At 36.6% G+C, this 20,560-nt stretch overlaps 2 protein-coding genes across 4 annotated transcripts; both read right to left on the minus strand.

Annotated features, from left to right (window-relative positions):
* Nucleotides 1-551: 551 nt before the first annotated feature.
* LOC128241326 (baculoviral IAP repeat-containing protein 3-like) lies at nt 552-4,475 on the minus strand. The gene is made up of 2 exons (XM_052958257.1): nt 4,285-4,475; nt 552-1,491 (listed from the first exon to the last, which is right to left on the minus strand). Exons 1-2 carry the CDS (start codon nt 4,473-4,475, stop codon nt 1,263-1,265), a joined length of 420 nt encoding a protein of 139 aa, XP_052814217.1. The 3' UTR covers nt 552-1,262.
* Nucleotides 4,476-11,815: 7,340 nt separating this feature from the next.
* LOC128240290 (uncharacterized) lies at nt 11,816-19,152 on the minus strand. 3 transcript variants are annotated; one of them, XM_052956883.1, is made up of 8 exons: nt 19,041-19,152; nt 18,467-18,680; nt 17,521-17,672; nt 16,612-16,647; nt 15,310-15,435; nt 14,423-14,516; nt 13,595-13,736; nt 11,816-12,064 (listed from the first exon to the last, which is right to left on the minus strand). In XM_052956883.1, exons 2-7 carry the CDS (start codon nt 18,609-18,611, stop codon nt 13,639-13,641), a joined length of 651 nt encoding a protein of 216 aa, XP_052812843.1. In that variant the 5' UTR covers nt 18,612-18,680; nt 19,041-19,152; the 3' UTR covers nt 11,816-12,064; nt 13,595-13,638. The 3 variants fall into 3 exon arrangements, with proteins under 3 accessions (XP_052812843.1, XP_052812842.1, XP_052812844.1); XM_052956882.1 differs by having other exon boundaries at nt 18,467-18,696; XM_052956884.1 differs by lacking the exon at nt 16,612-16,647 and having other exon boundaries at nt 18,467-18,696.
* Between the last annotated feature and the right edge of the window lie 1,408 nt (nt 19,153-20,560).

The following is a 20,560-nucleotide window of genomic DNA, read 5'->3' on the forward strand; positions in this document are numbered from 1 at the left end:
GCGATAATCCTCAAACTTTTACAGAGTTACCTGGAGCAAGCACGTCTCTAGTCTTAGAGTACTAGTACTTAGTAACCAGTACTAAGCAGATACATTCGCCAGTAATTGACAACTGCCCTACTTGAAACAGCGGTAGGGGAAGAATGACCGTAGAAATCATTTCGTGACCAATCTCCACGAAAGTATCTGGCCCGCCCGGGAATCGAACCCAGGCCGCCTGCGTGCCAATCTGACGCGCAACCGACTGAGCTAGCCGGCGAAACAGTTACACAACCAGCAAAATCCATGTAAAGTGTGGTTAGGTTAGCTGTTTCTGTTACTGCTAGTTACGACGACGACGACGACGACGATGATGATGATGATGATGATGATGATGATGATGATGATACTTTTGTCACTTCCAATATTAGGTTAATACAATGTATTTGAGTTTGAAAAAAAGTTTACACATTGGCAGACTATTTCATTTATTAAGAAATACATAATTTATGTACCATATACGTAGGCCATTTTCATTTTATGAGTTTTTTTGGTATGTACCAAATACGTTTTGGCGAGCATAGAAAAACTTATTCCAACCGAATATGGTACAATGTTTGTACCATATTCGGTCGAAAATTGTACCATATTCGGTCCGAATATGGTACATTTGTACCATATTCGACCGAATATGGTACATTTGTACCATATTCGTTTTTGTACCAAATACGGTCCGACAACGCTGTATGCATGGCATAGTCTAATTTATCTATAATGAGAATCTGCACTTTTTAAAAAGAGATAACATTTCAAATGTCTCACCTCTAAAGTTGTTAATGTGGATGCTAATGGTGTCGCCGTCAACTGAAAATGTCAAAAGTAACCATTTTTAATTTACATTTTATTAGATCATTGTTACTATTCAGCAAAAACTTTTTAGTAGATGTACTCTTATCGTTTAATTAAAGAGAACTTTAATCGTACGAGATCAGCCTCCTCTGTTGATAGATCCATTGCCAAAACAGATGTCTCCCATACAGACATAAGACTATTGTAGTCAAGTTTATCTAGTGTTATGTCGAAAAACAAATCCAAATTTTCTCTCTCCGTACGCATTATACAAATGTGATCTGATTGACTAAATCGATCAAATTGACATCCATAACAATGTTCTTTCACAATCTTTGGAAATGAGTTCAACACTGTCCTTGCATGTAATATTTTGAAGTAAGATTCAAATAACAATTTGATTGATGTATTATTTGAAACAGACGTCATTGTCATTAACTCCAAAGAGAAAATGAATTTGAAGATGTGTTCTTGTGGTTGGTAAACGCAATATGATGTGATGGATCTCCTCCAACCATCTTTATATATTCACAATCCTTTGAATGTTTACTATGCTCCGCCCAGGGGTTATCAGATGACTTCCACTGAAACAATGTCTTTCCACAACTAAAACATGTCACCTTGTCACCCACATTGGTATAGAAAAATTCGGCTTTGGCTAAACTTTGTTAAGTAGGGATTATTTGCTCCGGCCAAAACGTATAGGTGCTAAGGCGATCCTCATAAAATTTATACACTGGATGAGTATATTCCGAAAAAGGAATACCACTTTGAAAAGAAATACAATCTGTTTGATTCATTTTCACTGATTTTCAACAATTGAAGTTAAAAACAAGAATGTTTCCTTCAAATCATACAAGTTAAATAATTGGTTTGAAGATAGTCTTACGCGTCTGCAACCGTCTTCTACAATGATGACAGAACTATTTTTCCATGGTTTTATAGTTAAGACACATTCATTAGATAGAACACATTTAATTTTTTCTTTTTCTTTTTCGTGATGAACTGCCACTATGCTAACATCTGCATTAATTTTAAAATTGATCGCATCCAGTTGTGCTGGTGTCATGATTTTTACAATTATTGAACAAGGTAACATATAACAGTTTAAAGCTATTGTCTAGGAATATAGTCCTCAATATCTTTACTTTGAGAAAAGGTTAATAAATATGGTATAAATTCGTATGTTTCTTCATGTAACTGTGGCTCATTGCTATTGTATTCATCGACAATTGCTTGAAAGTTGGAATGTCTTAATAGGTTTATCATACGCCGATGGCTAGTTTGCATCCACCAATATATACTTAAAACTTCACAATCAGATATCCATGGTAACTCTGATCCACTCTCATCAAAAAAAGAATTTATCATTCTCTGATTTGCATCATACACTCTCAAATCCATACTTAATATTATGTTTACAGATATTAAAATATGTTTTCTTTCTAATAATAACACTATGATTAAGATTAAGTTGACAGATGTTGTCCATCGGGTATCACCTTGATCAGTTTCAATTTCTGGACAACATATTGTCCCATTCCAGTTTGAACCAACATCAAATAGGCACTAAAAATATACGCCTTCTGTTACATCACATAATTCTGGTATGTGGAACCTTTGAGCGACCTGAAAAAAACAACAACAACAATATTTAAAGGTATTATCCTGTTTAGAGACACACGCACACACACGCGCGCACGACTAGAGTCCAAGCACATTGAGACAAACAGTGCATACATTATAGTAATTATATCAGTATAAATACAGGTTGACCGCCTTGGAACATAGGTTCACTAGGGGTTTAAACTATAATTATTATTATTTTTACTACTCAATCTAAAACTTACCTCAGCATTTATCAATAATTTATAAAATTAAAAAGTATATGTCTCATTAAAGTCTGTCTTAACTTGACAAATGTGAAGAGAAAAGTAGGACACAATTGAATTTACGTTATCATACATATAATATACGTTAATTTATTATAAAATACTTACAAAGGAAATTCTACATAATACACTTGCTAACCGTTTTAGTTACGCCATTTGCGAGGGTTTCTCACTTCCATTTTCTCGGCATTTCTTTGTTCTAAAAGTAATAAAAAATGAAGGTTTAAACAAGAGTGATTCAATAAAGCTTTCGTCATTGGATAGCTTAAATGAATTAATAATGGTCATTGTAAACACAATAAAAATATAAAACAGACATACATAATAATGATCAATTAAATAAAATAAAAAAATAAATATATATATATATACAATTTATGTTCCAAGAGAGTATAAATGATATACCAAATTTCTATAAATAGTTTATAAACTTACCGCAGTTTTCCAAATTAGACGCCATTGTATATACTCATTAATAATGCCATGCGTCTGGACAAAATTATCTATAGTGGATCCAAGTATATACTCATTAATAATGCCATGCGTCCGGACAAAATTATCTATAGTGGATCCAAGTATATACTCATTAATAATGCCATGCGTCTGGACAAAATTATCTATAGTGGATCCAAGTATATACTCATTAATAATGCCATGCGTCCGGACAAAATTATCTATAGTGGATCCAAGTATATACTCATTAATAATGCCATGCGTCCGGACAAAATTATATATAGTGGATCCAAGTATATACTCATTAATAATGCCATGCGTCCGGACAAAATTATCTATAGTGGATCCAAGTATATACTCATTAATAATGCCATGCGTCTGGACAAAATTTTCTATAGTGGATCCAAGTATATACTCATTAATAATGCCATGCGTCCGGACAAAATTATCTATAGTGGATCCAAAATTATGTACATGACGGTACAGAAAGGTCTCAATATCACTGTTTTGGATAGTCTGAACTTCCTACCTGAAGCTGGCGGCGCTGCCCAAGGCATTTGGTTTGACAGAATTTAAAAAAAAGGTTGATTTCCCACTTTTTCAATACCAGAGATAACCAGACTTATATCGGACCTTATCCTCAAGCCACGAGCTTTGGGTGTGAGTTCATGAGTTCCTAAGAATGGGAAGAACTGTTGACTTGGCTCGAATCCAAGAAAGACGAGGAATTTTCTTTTAGATAGGAAATGTTAAGAGTATTGTCGAAGTGACGTTGACATTCTTCGACAAGCCTGTTTGAAATTCCGAGAGCTCCTTATAACAGCTACACATACTTTGCGCTGATGGATTTTAAGCCCACTTCATCTACTAAACGACATACCATCCAAAAGAGTCCGAACATAATGAGCGTGTGATCGTCCAAATCAGTGTTTATATCCAATGTATTACAATTGGTCAACAGCATACGTCTTCCACACTACTACTAAGGTTTGTGTTCATCTGTCTCACAAACGTTTTTGGTGTTATTTTAGTTCCAAAGTGAAACCCACTCTGATTGAGCAAACTCCGTTTCCCAACGCCCACCATTTTTAAATATTAACAGTTTGAAGACCATTTGTCATGTTCGTTCATGGCGTTGTCATATTTTTCCCAGTCTTTCAATTTAATGTCACATCGAAAACAAATCACCCGATCCGAAAGTCCGGTATAATAAAACCCGGCTTTAGCCACTTCGTACTTGTCAGGAACCATCTGTGGCGGATAGGTGTCAAAGGTTCGTAATCTATTCTCGTAATATTCCATTCCAAAAACTCCGGCTCGAAAAGCTCATTTAAAAAAAAAAAAGTTAAAATGCACGGTGAAAACACCATGTTACACTCTCTATTTATAGCGTCCTCAATCCAGGTGGTTTAGGGAGGGGTTCTCTCAGACCAGCAACTAACTTGTTGATTGGCTTGTACAATATCGTATATTTGTACAGATGTCCAATACTTGTTGATGGTTGGTAAACTTAGAAAAATAACTCCTCTGCTCAAATGCTTTATTTTTATTGCAGGGTTACTTTTTGGCCAAAAAACTTCTAAGAACATTATGTTCGTTTTTGTCTACTAAATATCAACTCGTTGTTAGTCCTATAATTCAAAATAAGCAAAACTGACGTTCTTAATAAAAATGTATTGATTAAAAGATACTACGTTACTCATGAAATAATATGTGGCACAGGGACAAAGGATCAAATGATGTTTAGTTATGCCCAATAATATTGTTACTTTACTGTCCAAAGGCATTCGAGTAACACCGTAACAATTTTTTAAAGTAGGCTCTGACCAAATTACAAGAACAATTTCCAATGAATTTATAAAGGTTTTTCTATTCGACAGAAATGTTATAAAAAATTCTAAAACTTTTGTACATACAGGTATACATCATATTTCACAGTTCCAATATAACGTGTCTTATTGGTTTTCATAACCCAGACATCGCAAACATCATGCTCAGTGTAAGAAAACGAAATCACAAGGTTGAATAGGCCTATTAAAAGTGGTCCCTTAATAGCGATATGTTAGAGAAATGCCTAATTGTTGATCGTTTTGTCCCCAACTCCGGAAAAAAAAACAATAAAATCAACCGGTTCCTTAATATTAATTATAACACTAATGATTTTTGAAATACAAAACGAAAAAAAGCATTTCCCTAATAAATCCAAATATACTCGTATTATGATTCAAGTCAAAAACAACATAGGATTATTTGTTATAATTATTTTTTCAATAATTTTTTTTAGAAGGCAATTGAATTAGTCTTATCCTTTGTATATACTTTCACCACAGAAGGACATTTCAGCTTTTATTATTCCAATTATACTTGATACAAAGACTAAAATTGACTTGAGTCGGGCCCAACAGGTCGTGAATGTGGCAAGGTTTATGTTGGTTTTGTTGTCTTCGGGTAAGCAGTCTTTTTTGAAGGTCCATTCCATCTGGATGATGGATGTTTATTCAATTCTTCATTTATTTTGACCCGCCATTCTTCTTTGAGGAACTTTGTTCTGAATATATTCATACAGACGGACGCTATAGTAACTGACTTAAAAGGATCGACGGCACCAACCCACCTCTTTATTTCTGTCTTTCCTTTTGGACCCAATACGTCTTCATGTCTTCCTGTCGCTGACATTAACAAATACCTAAATGTCAAGCAGGCTTGTCTCAAAATATCTACATCGCTCCTACAGTATTCTAATATTTTCTTTCTAAAGTCAAAGACCTTTTCTCTTTTTGAAGTAAGCCAAGCCAAAAGGTCCTTTCTCTCTTTTTCACTCATGAAATCGACACCGAAATAGTAAGGCTCTGGATATGTACCGACATAGGATTGATTTCTATTCCCTCATCACTTTGGTCTTCAAGACAATTGATGATTTTATTGACCTTTTTCCTAAAATAGGGAATGTGTCTCCATGAGGTTTGCTGGGCTTGGACTTCTATCTACTTTATTGGATAGGCCGAAACAACGAAGTGTTTCTTCTGGTTACAAATCACCCTGACTTTGTTCGTGAGGGTTTTAGCGTACCCTTAAACACCGATGTTCCACTCCATCTCTTTTTCCAGCACAAATTATTTGAGGTCAGCTTTTCTCTATCAGGATGGTTGAAGCATTGCAATATACAAAACAGCATAATGTCCTTGTTCAAAAAGACAGAGGCGTCCGTGTCTTTTGCTAAATGATTTTGTGCAATGTGAGCGGATATACGTCCTTCGATGATGAAGAGCAGCAAAATGATAATGTAAACGTTATAGTGGAAAGACTAGTTGATCAACCATTTTCATTGGTCCGTTGGTTTTAAAACATGGTCAATCTTGCCACTGTTCGCTGATTGGTTCACGATTTGCGCCTGCGCGAACTCGACGGTCCATCTCTTCATTTGAGCTCCAGTTCAATCAGACACTAAGACACTAATACGTTCTAAGAATACCATTCTAAAATAAACCGATGATGATATAAACAGATCCCATTTTTGTAATTTTCCCGCCTTAATTTTCCCACCTAATTTTTCCGCCTTAATTTTCCTACCAAAAACGAAATTTTTGAATTTTCCCGCCAAATGTTTTTGCATATTCCCGCCTAAATTTCCCAAGCCACGCCATGACGTCATTCAAAATGGCGCTGGGGCGAAAGAGCTGACTATACTATTCCCCCCATAAAAGGGTTCATGCACATAAGCTTATGATCTCTATCCTTACATTCGCCCTATTTATCAATTTTTTGGCTTTTATCCCACAAAATATCTCATAACGAACGATACTCGTTTATCCTTCTTACTGTCATGTATGTGAATAAACGTCTCACCCCCAATAAAAAGGGTCACCGACATTGTCTTGTTTTCTCCAATTCTTACACTCACCCTCACCACCTCACCAATCTCGTTTCTTTTTACCGAGAGACTCATTTTCACGGTTGGTAGATTTAGAAGTTACCATCTAAACATCTGCTCAAATGATTTTTACCGCCATCAATAAATCATATTGAGCCTTTATTGACGTTTAGGTTTACTAAACATCAACTAATTGTATATCCAATTGTGGCCCTCTCTCGTTCTATGACCTCATAAAAAGAATATCACCAAGTTCTTAGAATCGTGATCGCAGTTTATTCATAGCAGTCTTTCCAGTTAATCTTAATATATATATATTTACACAACAAGTCCGTGTTCGTTTTAACTTAACGTTTTAATTTATTATATGTTGGTATATATTCTCCACAGTTATTTAAGTTTATACTTCGACTACATGTGATATGAAAATATAATACGAATATTGTTTCCGTATTTCTGGTATCATGAACGCCCTTGACGCGAATTGAGCGTTTCTCCAGGTCTGGCGTGGCTGATCAAAAGTGGGCAGGTATTTTATACTACGGCTCAGCCAAATGAGCACAATTTCCTTTTGGTTAATCGTGACTCTAGGCACAATAAATATGCCCGGCGTTACTTCTTTCAGTCTCAATCAGACAGTATTATAGCCAAAGCAGTAAATATAGTATTAAGGAAACTTTGTATCAGCAAATATAGCAAAATGTGGATTCAGCAAATTCATGCCAAAAACCTTGTATGTTTACACAACACACCTGTGTTTACAATTGAAATATCGCTTTTTAAGTAAAATACAAAAATAAATGTCGTAAGTGCATTAAATAGATTCAAAAATAAATGAATTAGTTCCACATTTACCGAAGCAATGGTGGCACAAAGATCTGGCCCCGGGACCTGGCCACCTATTCTTACATGGCACCATACCAAATTTCATGGCATAAATGTCCTGTGCAGGTTTTTGGTTCATCACTGTGTTTGCTTCACATGCTGGGGAATGGCATCCTTATCAACCAAAAAATGAGGTGACGTTATAATCTCTCCATGCAGAGACTTCCAGTTATGCCCTGGTGCGTGCGTGAGAATGTAAAGCATAACGTTGCATGGCAATTGAAATTTCCCCAGTCATAGCAGTTGCAAGAAGGTAGGACTCCACCAAGGTCAAGGTTGTACTGTCGACCACTAGAAACACAGGTTACAGTGAACAAATGATCCCAAGTCTTGTCAAATACACTCACGACTCACTTGTTATGAGTGACATACAGTGTTTTATGAATGATGATGCCTTACATGTGAGAAAGTTTGGTAGGTTTAGGAAGTAGCTCTCCGATACATTTTGCCTATTCTTTAAACATATCTAAGCAATAAAAATATCAATGCAATGCATTTTAACCAGTTAATCAATAATAAAATAAAAAAACAGCGTTTATTTATAAAAAAAGTATGGGCACTTTAGATGAGACAATACAAAATAAGGCGGATTGTAAAGTTATATGCAGTTGTCAGGAGGTAAAACGACATATGTGTGTTTGGTTTTTGGTATGTAGCATTAAGTAATGAGCAACATGGTGACATTGCTGGGTTATCCCTTGACCCCAGTGACGATTCCTTATAGTTGTCAGAGATACCAACTTCCATAATACTTTAGGTAGAACAATGTGTATGTTTGTTGTAACTTGTATGATATGCACAATTTTGCATCTCTTTTGTTTTGTTATCAAAAACATGTATTTTGTTCTCTTTAAGCAATTGAATATAACTATGCCTGTTTGTGCTCCATTTACTTCAGTTTATAGCTATAAGAAGAGCATTAAGTCTGTTTTTCCTTACCCATTAGGTCATTACAATTAGAAATCCATAAAGCTTGTTTGTCTTTCTTTTCTTTGGTCATTACTATGAGAACAGCATAAAGCATTTGTATTTGTATAAATAAAATGTAGGGTTTTAGTTAGGTTTTGGAAAGGACGGGGTGCTTAGGATGAAAAAAGCACCTGGTTTTGGGCAGTAAATAAATAAAACATTATGAATTTCATGGAAAATGCTTCAATGTTATATTAGGCTTCAACTACCAAACACGTAAAGTTTGTTTTACATTTTGATGATAATATTGATTTTATTCAAGCAAGCACAGTTAAAACAAATGTGTCGAGTCTGATTTCAAATACTGCAAAACACAAGCGATTCAATAAAACTTTTAGAGTGTTTTTTTTTTTAATGTTGACAACGTTTTTAAATTGACCGTGTTTTAAACAATCAGCCTATTATATGGAAATTAGGTTTAATTAATTGATATTGTCTTTGTTTGGTGAAATAATATATATGGAATATGACGGCACGAGTTTATTTTGTGTTGTCCCTTTTTAAGTGTAAAGCATAAAAAATATGATAAACAATGTTTTTTATTCAGATTGGCCTACAAAATGAGCTCTTACCGAGTTAGTTAGTTACATCATACTATTATATGCTTTATTGTATGGTTTGCTTGAAGACGATCTGATTGTTTTATAAAAAAAACGAACAAATTTATGTCTGCGTTCCTAATTTTCTATGTATGTATACATGTTTTTTTGTTTGATTATTACATGCGATAAATATGAGTTGTTAAATAGTATGCCTACATGTTTTAACCGATGTTACCATTGTTGCTTATGCATATTTGTTATATACATATTTGTTGTCTGGGGCCGGTGACCTTCAGCAAATAAAATATTGAACTTGAATTAGTGTTGTTTTTGATATAACCCAGGACTTCCCAGGTGAGATAGACCATTTTGTTTTATATAGTGTTTACCCTTAATCAGTAAGGTCCGATCAATAACTTAGAAAACTTTTCTTTCATCATCGCAAAATTTGGTCAGAATATGATTTAGCATAACAGTCATCGAAATTAGACTTTTTGATGAACAAGCCCGAATTCTTATAATATTGCTTGGCAATCAAAGTTTTAAACAAGCCCTGCTATTTGAAATTCAGAATTTGAGCAATCCCAAACCCATTTTACCAGTGCAGGGCTTGCGGGCTTTTGAAGACTGGCATTATATGCCAGAAAGTTCATATTACCAGCCACATCGCTTTTTTCACTCAAGAGTTATCGCCATTTAGTTGCAGAAATAACCAAATATTTGTCAATATTTATGAGAAAAGTCAAGTCCAATCATTAACTGAAGATTCCTGTCTCCAATCATCAAATTTTGTCAGAATGTGTATGGGTATCTCGGATAAGGCCAATAACCATCCATATTGCTTGAGTCATTTAAAAGGTATCCCCCTTAACCTATAGAAATTACCTAAAATCAAAGTCTTGTCCGACCATTAACTTTAGAAGCTTTTGTCCGATCAACACCTAATTTAGTCAGAATGTTTATGGGAATACTTTGGATAAGTTTGGTAACAAACCATATCGCATGGGACACTGGCGAGTTATCGCTGCTTCAATGTTAGTATAGAAATTACCTAAAATCGGTCTTGTCCGACCAACAACTTTAGAAGCCTTTGTCCGATCATCATGAAATTTAGTCAGAATGTCTATGGGAATAATATCTTGGACAAGTTCGGTAACCAGCCGCATGAGACACTCGCTTAAGAATAAAATAGATATTACCTAAAATCGGTCTTATCATATCATCACAAAATTTGGTCAGAATCATGAGAATGTGCATGAGCAGATTATCTCCTTCCAATTGCAACCACCCATGTCGCCTCCATCGCTTCAGTATCATGACCCTTGAAAAGGCCAAAACTGTTAAAATACGGCTCTTGTCCGCTCTTTAAATGTGACTGAACATACAATCGCTTAAAGAAAAATTATGAAATTCGCTTCCTTTTACATGGTGACGTCACACCAAGTTAAATGATCTTATACATTTTTAGTATGTGCATGACGTTATATATATGTTAATGCTGCACCTTATAGAATCGGCGTTTTGACATTTTATTTTGTTTTTGTCTTAGAATGAGACAATTTTTACGTTGTAGCTGCAAACCGTTGATAAAAGACTGCTGAAAAAAGATCCGATCGCAGATTTATATATTTCCGTTCAAAAAATAATGTTTTATGGCTAGTGCGTTTCTAACTGTTAAAGAAAAATGGATAAAACAACAATTTTTAAACTTAAATATAAAAATAGTTTTTGTCAACAATCTTATATGACTGGTTGTAATGTATGTTCGCATAAACTGGCTCGTTCCAATACATAACGGTTATCAACACGTAAAATCTGTGAGAGTGCAGCTTTAATATACTTGGAGCCAAAGATCAAAGGCTACGGGCATTTCTTGGTCAATGGCTGTCAATAAGATATACAGCTTCAATGTACTCTAGTCTCAAAAAAAGATTCGTTTAACAAGTCAAAATCTTTCTGTAACTTTGGGTGCTAACCATAACTTCTATTTGCGACCCTACCCATTCATTTCCGACATATCCGACTTCACTTCTAGGACTTGGTGTTTGATAGAGGCAGTGTTATGGTAAAATACACCGGCACACATCCTACTGATTTCAAAGTTGGTTCACCGTGGTTAAATCGATAGGCCAAATAATCTTTACAATGCATGGTAAAAACTGCATCCTTTTATATCCGAAAGCTTTAAATCGTAATAACTTTTATGGCGAATCACACTCCACAGCGCCATCACTAGAGCTACAGCGCCACGACTTTAACAAAATATGCGTATATTTCCTTGTTTGCGCCAATAAACAGGAAAACCTCGAGACGAAGGAATAAACAACTCGTATGTAAGGATGCATTTATATACAACAATGGCACCATATGAACAAGGGAGGTAACTTTTATATAACAGACCTAGTAAAAGACAACAATTTGGTGACACAACAATCAATACTTAAGATTGCGTTTTAGTTTAATTTGTGCCAGTGTAAGTATTTTACATAATTTTTATTTCCATGACTGTTCTTAGAGTGTACCTATGCACCGACAGTGGCTGAAATCCTGGAAACTCTCAAAATATGTCCACGGCCGAATTGGGAGAAAAGCTCCTGGCACCACATTTCGTAATACATTGGATACTGAAACGAAATCGTAGCGAACCTACAGTAAATATGTTCTTAAATAGTACCACATTCTCCAATTATCGAAAAATGTCCATGTTATAATTTTTTTTAGATGACATATTTATCATGTATGTATGAATAAAATGGAGTTTTGTATTTGGTCACCAAGAAGACAAGTGGGTTTTTACCGAGTTCTCCGGTTTCCCCAACAACACAAGACCATACTCCCGCGCAAAATCGTCCGAACGAGAGTGATTAACATAATGCTGTAATAACTTGTTTCACCACGTTATAAATTAATATGTTTAAACTAATCTTTAGAAATGGCTCAGCTGCAGCACGGAAGTGTCTACAGCTTATTTTTTTCTTTGCACCACCGATGAGTAGTGGAGTTGGCGTTCAGTGGGTGTGCATTTGCCAGATCCAAAACCAAGATATTTTAAAACAAAAGAACACGAGCTCTCATAGGGATGTGATAAATACCTCCGATTTTGCATTATATCCTAGGTGCCAATTAATCTTTGAAAAATTCGAATAAAGTTAGGTAAGTTGTAGCTGTGACGCGATAATGACGGACAAACTGACAGACTGATAGTGAGATACCTATATGCATCCCTTATAGATTGCCATATACAGACAATAACTTCATAATGAATTTGACTGTATTATTTATGGCATGTAGAAAAGAGCCAAGAAGCTACGTTCATTTCGGAACTCCTCGCCCATTTTAATCGAAAACAACCTCGGATGTATGCCGGTACATCAGTAGAAGTACTTCGTAATATTTTTAATTATATCACTTATTAAATGTTGTATTTTGGCTTGCATATGTAGATCTAAGTTTGAATTGATTGCCAGGGTAGTGTATAATTGCAAACATAATTAAGATTCCGAAAAATTAAGTCATTAAGTTCAACTGCTAAATTGAAATTACTATTACTATAAGCTCCGAATGTCTACGTTCATGACTCTGTCACACTCGGACTCTGTCACATTAGGAACTCCTCGGCAATTTTTATTTTTCGAAAACAACTTCGGATGTATTTGGAAACAAACTCAAAAAGCGGTAGGTTTTGGTTATTGTATAGGCATTTCGCTCCAAACACTAAGAAAGTTAGTCTTTATGTTTAGTTTTCTAAACATCTAAGACGGCAGGCTGCATGGGTGCAGCCAAAAATGAACTCAGTTTGTGGTATTTCTTGTCAGGAAAAAAAATTAACAGAAGGATTAATCTATACTATTATGAAAATAATTATGCCACAAAATTGAATATATTACAGATACAACTTATACTCAAGTTGCTAGCAAAATTACCAGCGGTATCTTTGATTTCACGAGTGTAGGGTAACTGACCTTATCATTTTATACTCCCTCAACAATATGTCACATTAACTAAATATCCATTACAAAAAGGCAAACATTGTTTATTACAGTCACAATATAACATTACACATACACCAACTGGCGTTTTAAAAAAAAAGAAGAAATATCGCTCTTCAATCTCCACAAACGCGTGTGCCGGAAACTACCAGCAGCGGAAATTACCGGTAAGTGTAAAACTCTGTATGTTCCGGTATCTACAAATAGTTTTAACAACAACACCCGCCTTTCCTTTTAGAATCCTTTCCGAGTTTTACGTTTTGATCTTGCTGTTTGCGTGGAATGCCGTGACTTGCTAACGTTTGTGCTGAAAATAAAAGCAAGAATAGGTTTTTTTAATTACACATATACATTACCAACGTGTTCGTCTATATCAGTTTAGGGTGAAATACAAGCAAGTTATATTTAAAATTATCTTGCAAATATATTACTTAAATGTTTGACTGGAGTTTGCGATGAAACAGAAGTAGAAAATGTAAAAAAAAATCGTAATACGTATAACGGTTGACAATAGAGAAATGTATGTGTATATACTACGTGATAAATTGCGTCATAAATGCTATGTCGGAAGGCAACATTTTGCTTAAAATGAAAATCAGATCGCATTTTACCATATTTACGTTCGAAAATTAATGTTTTATGGCTAAACGCGTTACTAACACTTTAAGGAAAACGAACTTTTCTGCATATTGTAAATTATCTAACTATTTTATTTAGTATCAAAACTGACAATCTATAAAAGTGCAGCTTTAATGTGTAGAGGATGGACATATCGACGCCGGACAACATGATCCCTACGCTCTAGTGTGACTGTAGCCTGCGCTATGTTTTATTTAAAATGGTGATGGAAAAGTGAAATTATCTTTGTTCAAAGTCTTATTCGAAGCAAAATATTGCCTTCCGACGTAGCATTCATGAGGCAATTTATCACGTGGTATACACACACTGTGCTAGGCTATATGTCTGTTTTGTTAATTGTACATTGTATGCTACCTATTGTCATGAATACGTCGCCCACACACATGCCGGTCTTGGCTGAAGCCTCGGTAAATATCAGGTTGTTCTCCTCAGCGAACGATTGGCCTTTCTACAAGAGATATACATGAACATTAAATAATTTCTTACCAAACCAATGGTATGAATTCTCTATCTACAATAATGCGCGTATGAGGAACGGCCAAGTATGTGTACGTACGGCACCCACAGCGACGACCACATTGCTATCACAATGCACCGTCTGTACGGCGTAAACAATTGTTTGTTTCCACGTACCCGGAACATCCTGTTTTTCTAGACCAAAGACTTTTCTTGCCGTATTGTGGATTTTCTTTTCGCAATTTCACATTTTGAGTGAACATTTAACTTTCAATACATTGAGATAACCTGATAAACGTCGGTTTTATACAGAATCTCTGTTTTCAAAAAAAACAATACAGAAAAAAGGTACGCACTTCTACCTACTTACCCTTTTTTTCGGAGATGTTAGTTGATATAATAACTGTTTTTGGCCTTATTATGCACCAGTCAATTGTAACATCGCCCCCAAGACCGGAGTGGGGGTGGTGGTATACCGGGGATAGCCGGGGAAATGGACAGTGTTTTTACCTTTTAGGTGGCCCCGGGTAAATGTGGTGGTTTTGTCTTCACACCAACAATAGCGAGGATGGGCAATACGGTCCCTGGGGTGCGGAGGCATTTGGCGGGAATTTTACCAGCAGTTTGTCCCCGCAGAGCGGAGATTTTACCCGGGCTTGGCTGGACCGAAAGTCAAAGTCCCCGTTATTCCCCGGACCTTGAGGGAGGAGGACGTGGTTACAATTGACTGGTGCAATACAACAGAAACCCGGGAAAACTAGACAGGCAATGTCTAGCAAACGTACCTCTTTCGGGACGGTTCGTTTCTCGGCGGCCATGTCCGCCTTGTTACCGACGAGGACAATCACGTTCTGAGAGTTCGCCAGCTGTTTCAGCTCCCTAATCCAGTCCACCGCCCGTGTGAACGTTTCCTGCGAAGAGAAATATACAAGTAAGTCCTGCCAATTCTTTTCATTTTTTTAAGAAACTAAGAAGTAAAATAAAAAATCACACTTGCCTTATGCACGGACTTTAGTTCAGTCGAGATATTTTTAATTGTGAGATTGAGTCCCTCCACAAAATAGATCGATTTGCCGAAAACCAAAAAAAACGGCAACTGTATACAAAAGAATATACAATCGACTTACAATGTCCAAATGCAAACACCGGTCAACCAGTATTGTTTAAGTCATATCAGTGCCAATGATGATAAGTAATTGATTAAATGCTTTTAAAAACTTAAATGTAAGACTATTGTTATCTAAAACAACCTGCTCTCACTATGCTATGATCCCCGAGTTAGAAAATCATTGTTGATCTTGAAAAGGCGTAAATACATTTGTTCGAACAGCATCAGCTGAATCAACTTTTCTTAATCTTTCAAAACTCAATGTCCTGCTTAGATTTGCTACAACATTTTCAAAACATAGCGCAATATAAGCACCGCCCTTACTGAATCGGGCATTGTCCTACGGGCATCGGGTAGGAATTCGTAGATTTTCGTGGGAAGACATGGATGGATCTACCAGTTGAATGATTTTCCTAATCATCCTGGTTCTCGCTGTCAAGATTTAAGCCCCGAATACCACGACATATAGCGTAAAGGCAGATGACCCGCATTACATTTATATACGTGTACGAATGCTGACGAGCGCCCAACGTTGGCACTACGAATGTTGCATACTGTAACATCGACGAGAATACGAATAACGTGAACGATTAAGGAAGATAACTCACGATTGCTTAAATGTATGTTGCAAACCTCAGTTGTGTAACAAATTGTATTTAATCGTAGAACAGCCCTGTCTATTTTCTTATTTAAAATTAAAGCAATGCTATGGCACAGCGGGGCACTCGCCAAATCTGTTATGTCGTATTCGACCAAGGCGGCCTTCGCTTACCCGTTACACATGCTAGGCTATCGTAGGGACGGGGCACTTATCATATTTGTTTTGTGGTATACCGAGGCGACATATGTATGGAAGCTGGGCTATGATAGAGACGGAGCACTCACCATACTAATACTTTTAATGTCGTATACCTCTACTGCGGCCTTTGTACCCATGTAATACATTGGGTCGAGCCAGTGGTACGGAATGGACACTAACCTTATGTGTTATGTTGACTACTGCGGCCTGCGCACCCTGGAAATACATAAGGTCGAGGCAGTAGTAGGGACGGGACACTCGAAATAATTTTAATGTCGTATACAACCACGGCGGCAATACTATGAGGTGTGGCTATAGTAGGGATGGGACACTCATCATATTTGTTATATCGTATAGGACTAAGGCGCCCTGCGAGACTGCGGTATGGACGGGGCACTTGCCATCTTTGTTATATCGTATAAGACTATGTTGGCCTGCGCACCGCGATAAACATTCGAGGCTGTGACTCACTATAATTATTATTTCATATACGACCACGGCGATCTGCGTGCCCCGCTAATACATTTTGATGAGGCTGTGGTAAGGACGGGGCACTCAACATATTTGTTATGTCGTATACGACTACGGCGGCCTGCGCACTCCGCTAATACATTGGGGTGAGGCTGTGGTAGAGACGTTGCACTCAACGCATTTGTTATGTCGTATACGACCACGGCGGCCTGCCTGCTCCGCTAACACATTGGGGTGAGGCTGTGGTAGAGACGGGGCACTCAACATATTTGTTATGTCGTCGACGACCACGGCGGACTGCGCGCTCCGGTAGTACGTTCGGGTGAGGCTGTGGTAGGGACGGGACACTCAACATATTTGTTATATCGGTATACGACTACGACGGCCTGTGCGCTCCGGTAGAACATTGGGGTGAGGCTATGGTAGAGACGGGGCACTTAACATATTTGTTATGTCGGTATACGACTACGACGGCTTGCGCGCTCCGTTAGTACATTGGGGTGAGGTTGTGGAAGTGACGGAGAATTCAACATATTTGTTATGTCATATACGACTCCAGCGGCCTGTGTGCCCCGGTAATACGTTGGGACGAGGCTGTGATAGGGTCGGGCCACTCACCATATTTGTTATATCGTAGACGACCACGGCGGCCTGCGCGCCCCTGTAATTCATTGCAGCGAGGCAGTGGTAACGTAACTGTCCCGAGGTGTCCCAAATGTCAAACTTAATCGTCTGTCCCGACACTCTCATCGCCTGTGTAAGAAACGCCGCTAAAATACAATAAGTATGTGTTAGCGCCACAACATGAACGGGAGATAACTGCGTGACACTCTATTAAACAAGAAAACGGGAGGCAACTCTATGAAGTGAGGTTAAAATGTATGAGTAGTTGTAAGCTTTATCTCTTTATTTAATTAGATAAAAGCGGCCAATTTGTATGTGACTGTAAAGAAATAAATAGATTTTATGTTAGTAAGCTACTGTCATACATCATCAAAGAACACACAGGTGATACATGATTTGACGAAAAAAAAACCGAGAATGCTCGTCTGTCTTGAATGTTTTTTAAGCTCGAATGGTTTGAGGGCTGAACACTAAGTTTTCCAAAAGGAAGGTATAGAAAGGATAGTTTTCAAAACATGAATATTATTATTTTCCCTCAGTGGGCACCGAAAATGTGCAAAAAAATCCATATAAGTTTAAAGATATCTATTTTACAAAAATTTTAAAACAAGTTATTACAACATTATAATAATCACTCCCGTTGGCACGATGTTACGCGAGAGTGTGGTCTTGTGTTGTGAGAGAAACCGGTGTACCAGGAGGAAACCAACTTGTCCGGCTTGGTGACCACAAACCAAACTCACATGCGCCCAGACCGGGTGGTCGCCTAGGTGAGAAGCAAGTGCGCTTACCACTTCGCCAACCAGACAACCACTATTGCACTGGCAGATTGTCTTACAGAGGGAAAGTCGCCAGGAACGTCGATACACATTCATTTAGACAAGATATTTATTTCCATACGTATGCCTTTATTACAACTACGTTTTTTTTAATAACTCACCCCCAGCTGTGGCTCCTGAGTTTTCTGTGAATTCTCCTCGAACGAACCTCAGAGCGATGCTGGATTTCCCCACGCCCTGGTCGCCAAGCAACATGAGTTTTACGTTCTGTAGTTCCCCGCCACCAGACATGGCACCTGCCGGCATGTTGCGCACGCTGTCCTTGGCACTGTGGTCTGATCTTTTGTTAGAAGACTTATATCACTGGTTTCCAGACTTAATGCCAAAAATTCTTATTCAAAGACAAAAACAAAACAAAAAGTTGTAAAAACGATAAATCTGTGAGAGTGCAGCTTAAACGTTGAGTGAAATGCAGACTAAGAAAAAGACTGCTATGTGTATTGCAAGTGCGTTATCATCAGTTAATTGATTTAAAATATTACATTGCCGAAAACGTAACTAACATTTTGCGCACTAAAATATAACTTTTTAAAAACAGACTTAAAAAAAATCATCATCTTATCAATATGCAGCAATTTGTCTATGAAAAGTTTTTTTTTTTCAACAATTGAAATGATTAAATTAATCTATGATAGTATTTTCAATCAACAATTAAATAATAAATAAATAATGTACCGCAAAATCCATTTTCAATATATATGTGCGTGGTTCGATCATTCGATTATTTACTACAGTACGCATAACCGCGTTATAACTACTTATACACCTTGCTTATGTCCATATGTACTACGTGTATTTTTATATGTATATGACTATTACATACACAAAAGATAATTGAACTTTGAAGTTAACCTTAGAGATAAAAAACAAATCCTGACCCCAATTTCTGGGGAGTTCTTTATCTGAACAAACTTTTATATCTTGTCTCGTATCTAAATGTATCACTCTAATCGTGATTAAAATAAAACCTAATTTATCATGGTTATAATATATACAATTTGCTTCCATGAATTTTATTATTACGTTATTTATCCTTAAAATAAAACAACAAAATACGCTTAGCTTAATCTTTTTTTTTAAGAATACAACCTATATGTTCAGCCAATGAATTTGCAGATAGACACTCTTTAAGTACAAGGCTGATTATCATTGTTTTAGAATTTCAACTTTCGCGCGTTTTAAAGGTCCGCCTTCTGCCACTCATCCGAAACACACTCCCTGCGTCAGATTTTGCGTTGACAATGTGTCAGCAAATATGGTTTTATTCTAAATCATTTAGATGACCTGAATTAAATCCTAATGATTAAGAAGGACTCGTTTGATCCAAGCTCATTCCGTCCATTCTTAATCATTAGGAGTTAAATCCATGTCATCTAAATATTTCATAGATAATGCCCGTAACTTCACTGGTGTACCTTAAGCTCTCTTAAGCAATGCAAAGGTTTACGACTTATGTTATCAATACTGACACTACAAATTGCTCAACATTTACACGCCTGTTAACCTATACCCCTTTATCATTACATTTATTAATTCAATTTTATATTCGGCATCAATGTTAAAAGTTAGACCTTGAAATATGAATGGTGAATTCACCAAATGTCTCGTATATGTTTCAGGTATCCGGTTTACAAATAAGGTGGTCGAGCCATTGACAACGATGCTAACTGGTGATTTCTGGTGTCTAAATATGATTTTGGTGACATCTGAAATGGTATTGTTTACCACGTGTAATTTTGTCATCATTTTAAATAGACTGCTTACCACATGTAATTTTGGTGTGATCTGAAATGGCATTGCTTACCACATGTAATTTTGGTGTCATCTGAAAAGGCATTGCTTACTAAGTGTGATTTTGGTGTCATCTGAAATGGAATTGCTGACCACGTGTAATTTTGGTATCATTTTAAATGGAATTGCTGACCACGTGTAATTTTGGTATCATTTTAAATGGAATTGCTGACCACGTGTAATTTTGGTATCATTTTAAATGGAATTGCTGACCACGTGTAATTTTGGTTTCCTTTTAATTGGTTTTGCTTACCACGTGTAATTTTCGTGCCCTTTTGAATGGAATTGCTGACCACGTGTAATTTTGGTATCATTTTAAATGGAATTGCTGAACACGTGTAATTTTGGTATCATTTTAAATGGAATTGCTGACCACGTGTAATTTTGGTATCATTTTAAATGGA

This window comes from Mya arenaria, chromosome 7 (genome assembly GCF_026914265.1).
Source record: "Mya arenaria isolate MELC-2E11 chromosome 7, ASM2691426v1".
Classification (NCBI taxonomy): domain Eukaryota; kingdom Metazoa; phylum Mollusca; class Bivalvia; order Myida; family Myidae; genus Mya; species Mya arenaria.

Coding starts and splice junctions, on each gene's coding strand:
- LOC128240290 (XM_052956883.1), bottom strand. CDS start 18,611: ATGCCGGCAGGTGCCATGTCTGGTGGCGGGGAACTACAGAACGTAAAA. Junction 15,436..16,611: donor TAGTCAACATAACACATAAG/GTTAGTGTCCAT, acceptor TTCTCTTCGCAG/GAAACGTTCACACGGGCGGT. Junction 13,737..14,422: donor CGACGTATTCATGACAATAG/GTAGCATACAAT, acceptor TTTTATTTTCAG/CACAAACGTTAGCAAGTCAC.
- LOC128241326 (XM_052958257.1), bottom strand. CDS start 4,475: ATGGAATATTACGAGAATAGATTACGAACCTTTGACACCTATCCGCCA. Junction 1,492..4,284: donor ATGAACGAACATGACAAATG/GTCTTCAAACTG, acceptor TACTTAACAAAG/TTTAGCCAAAGCCGAATTTT.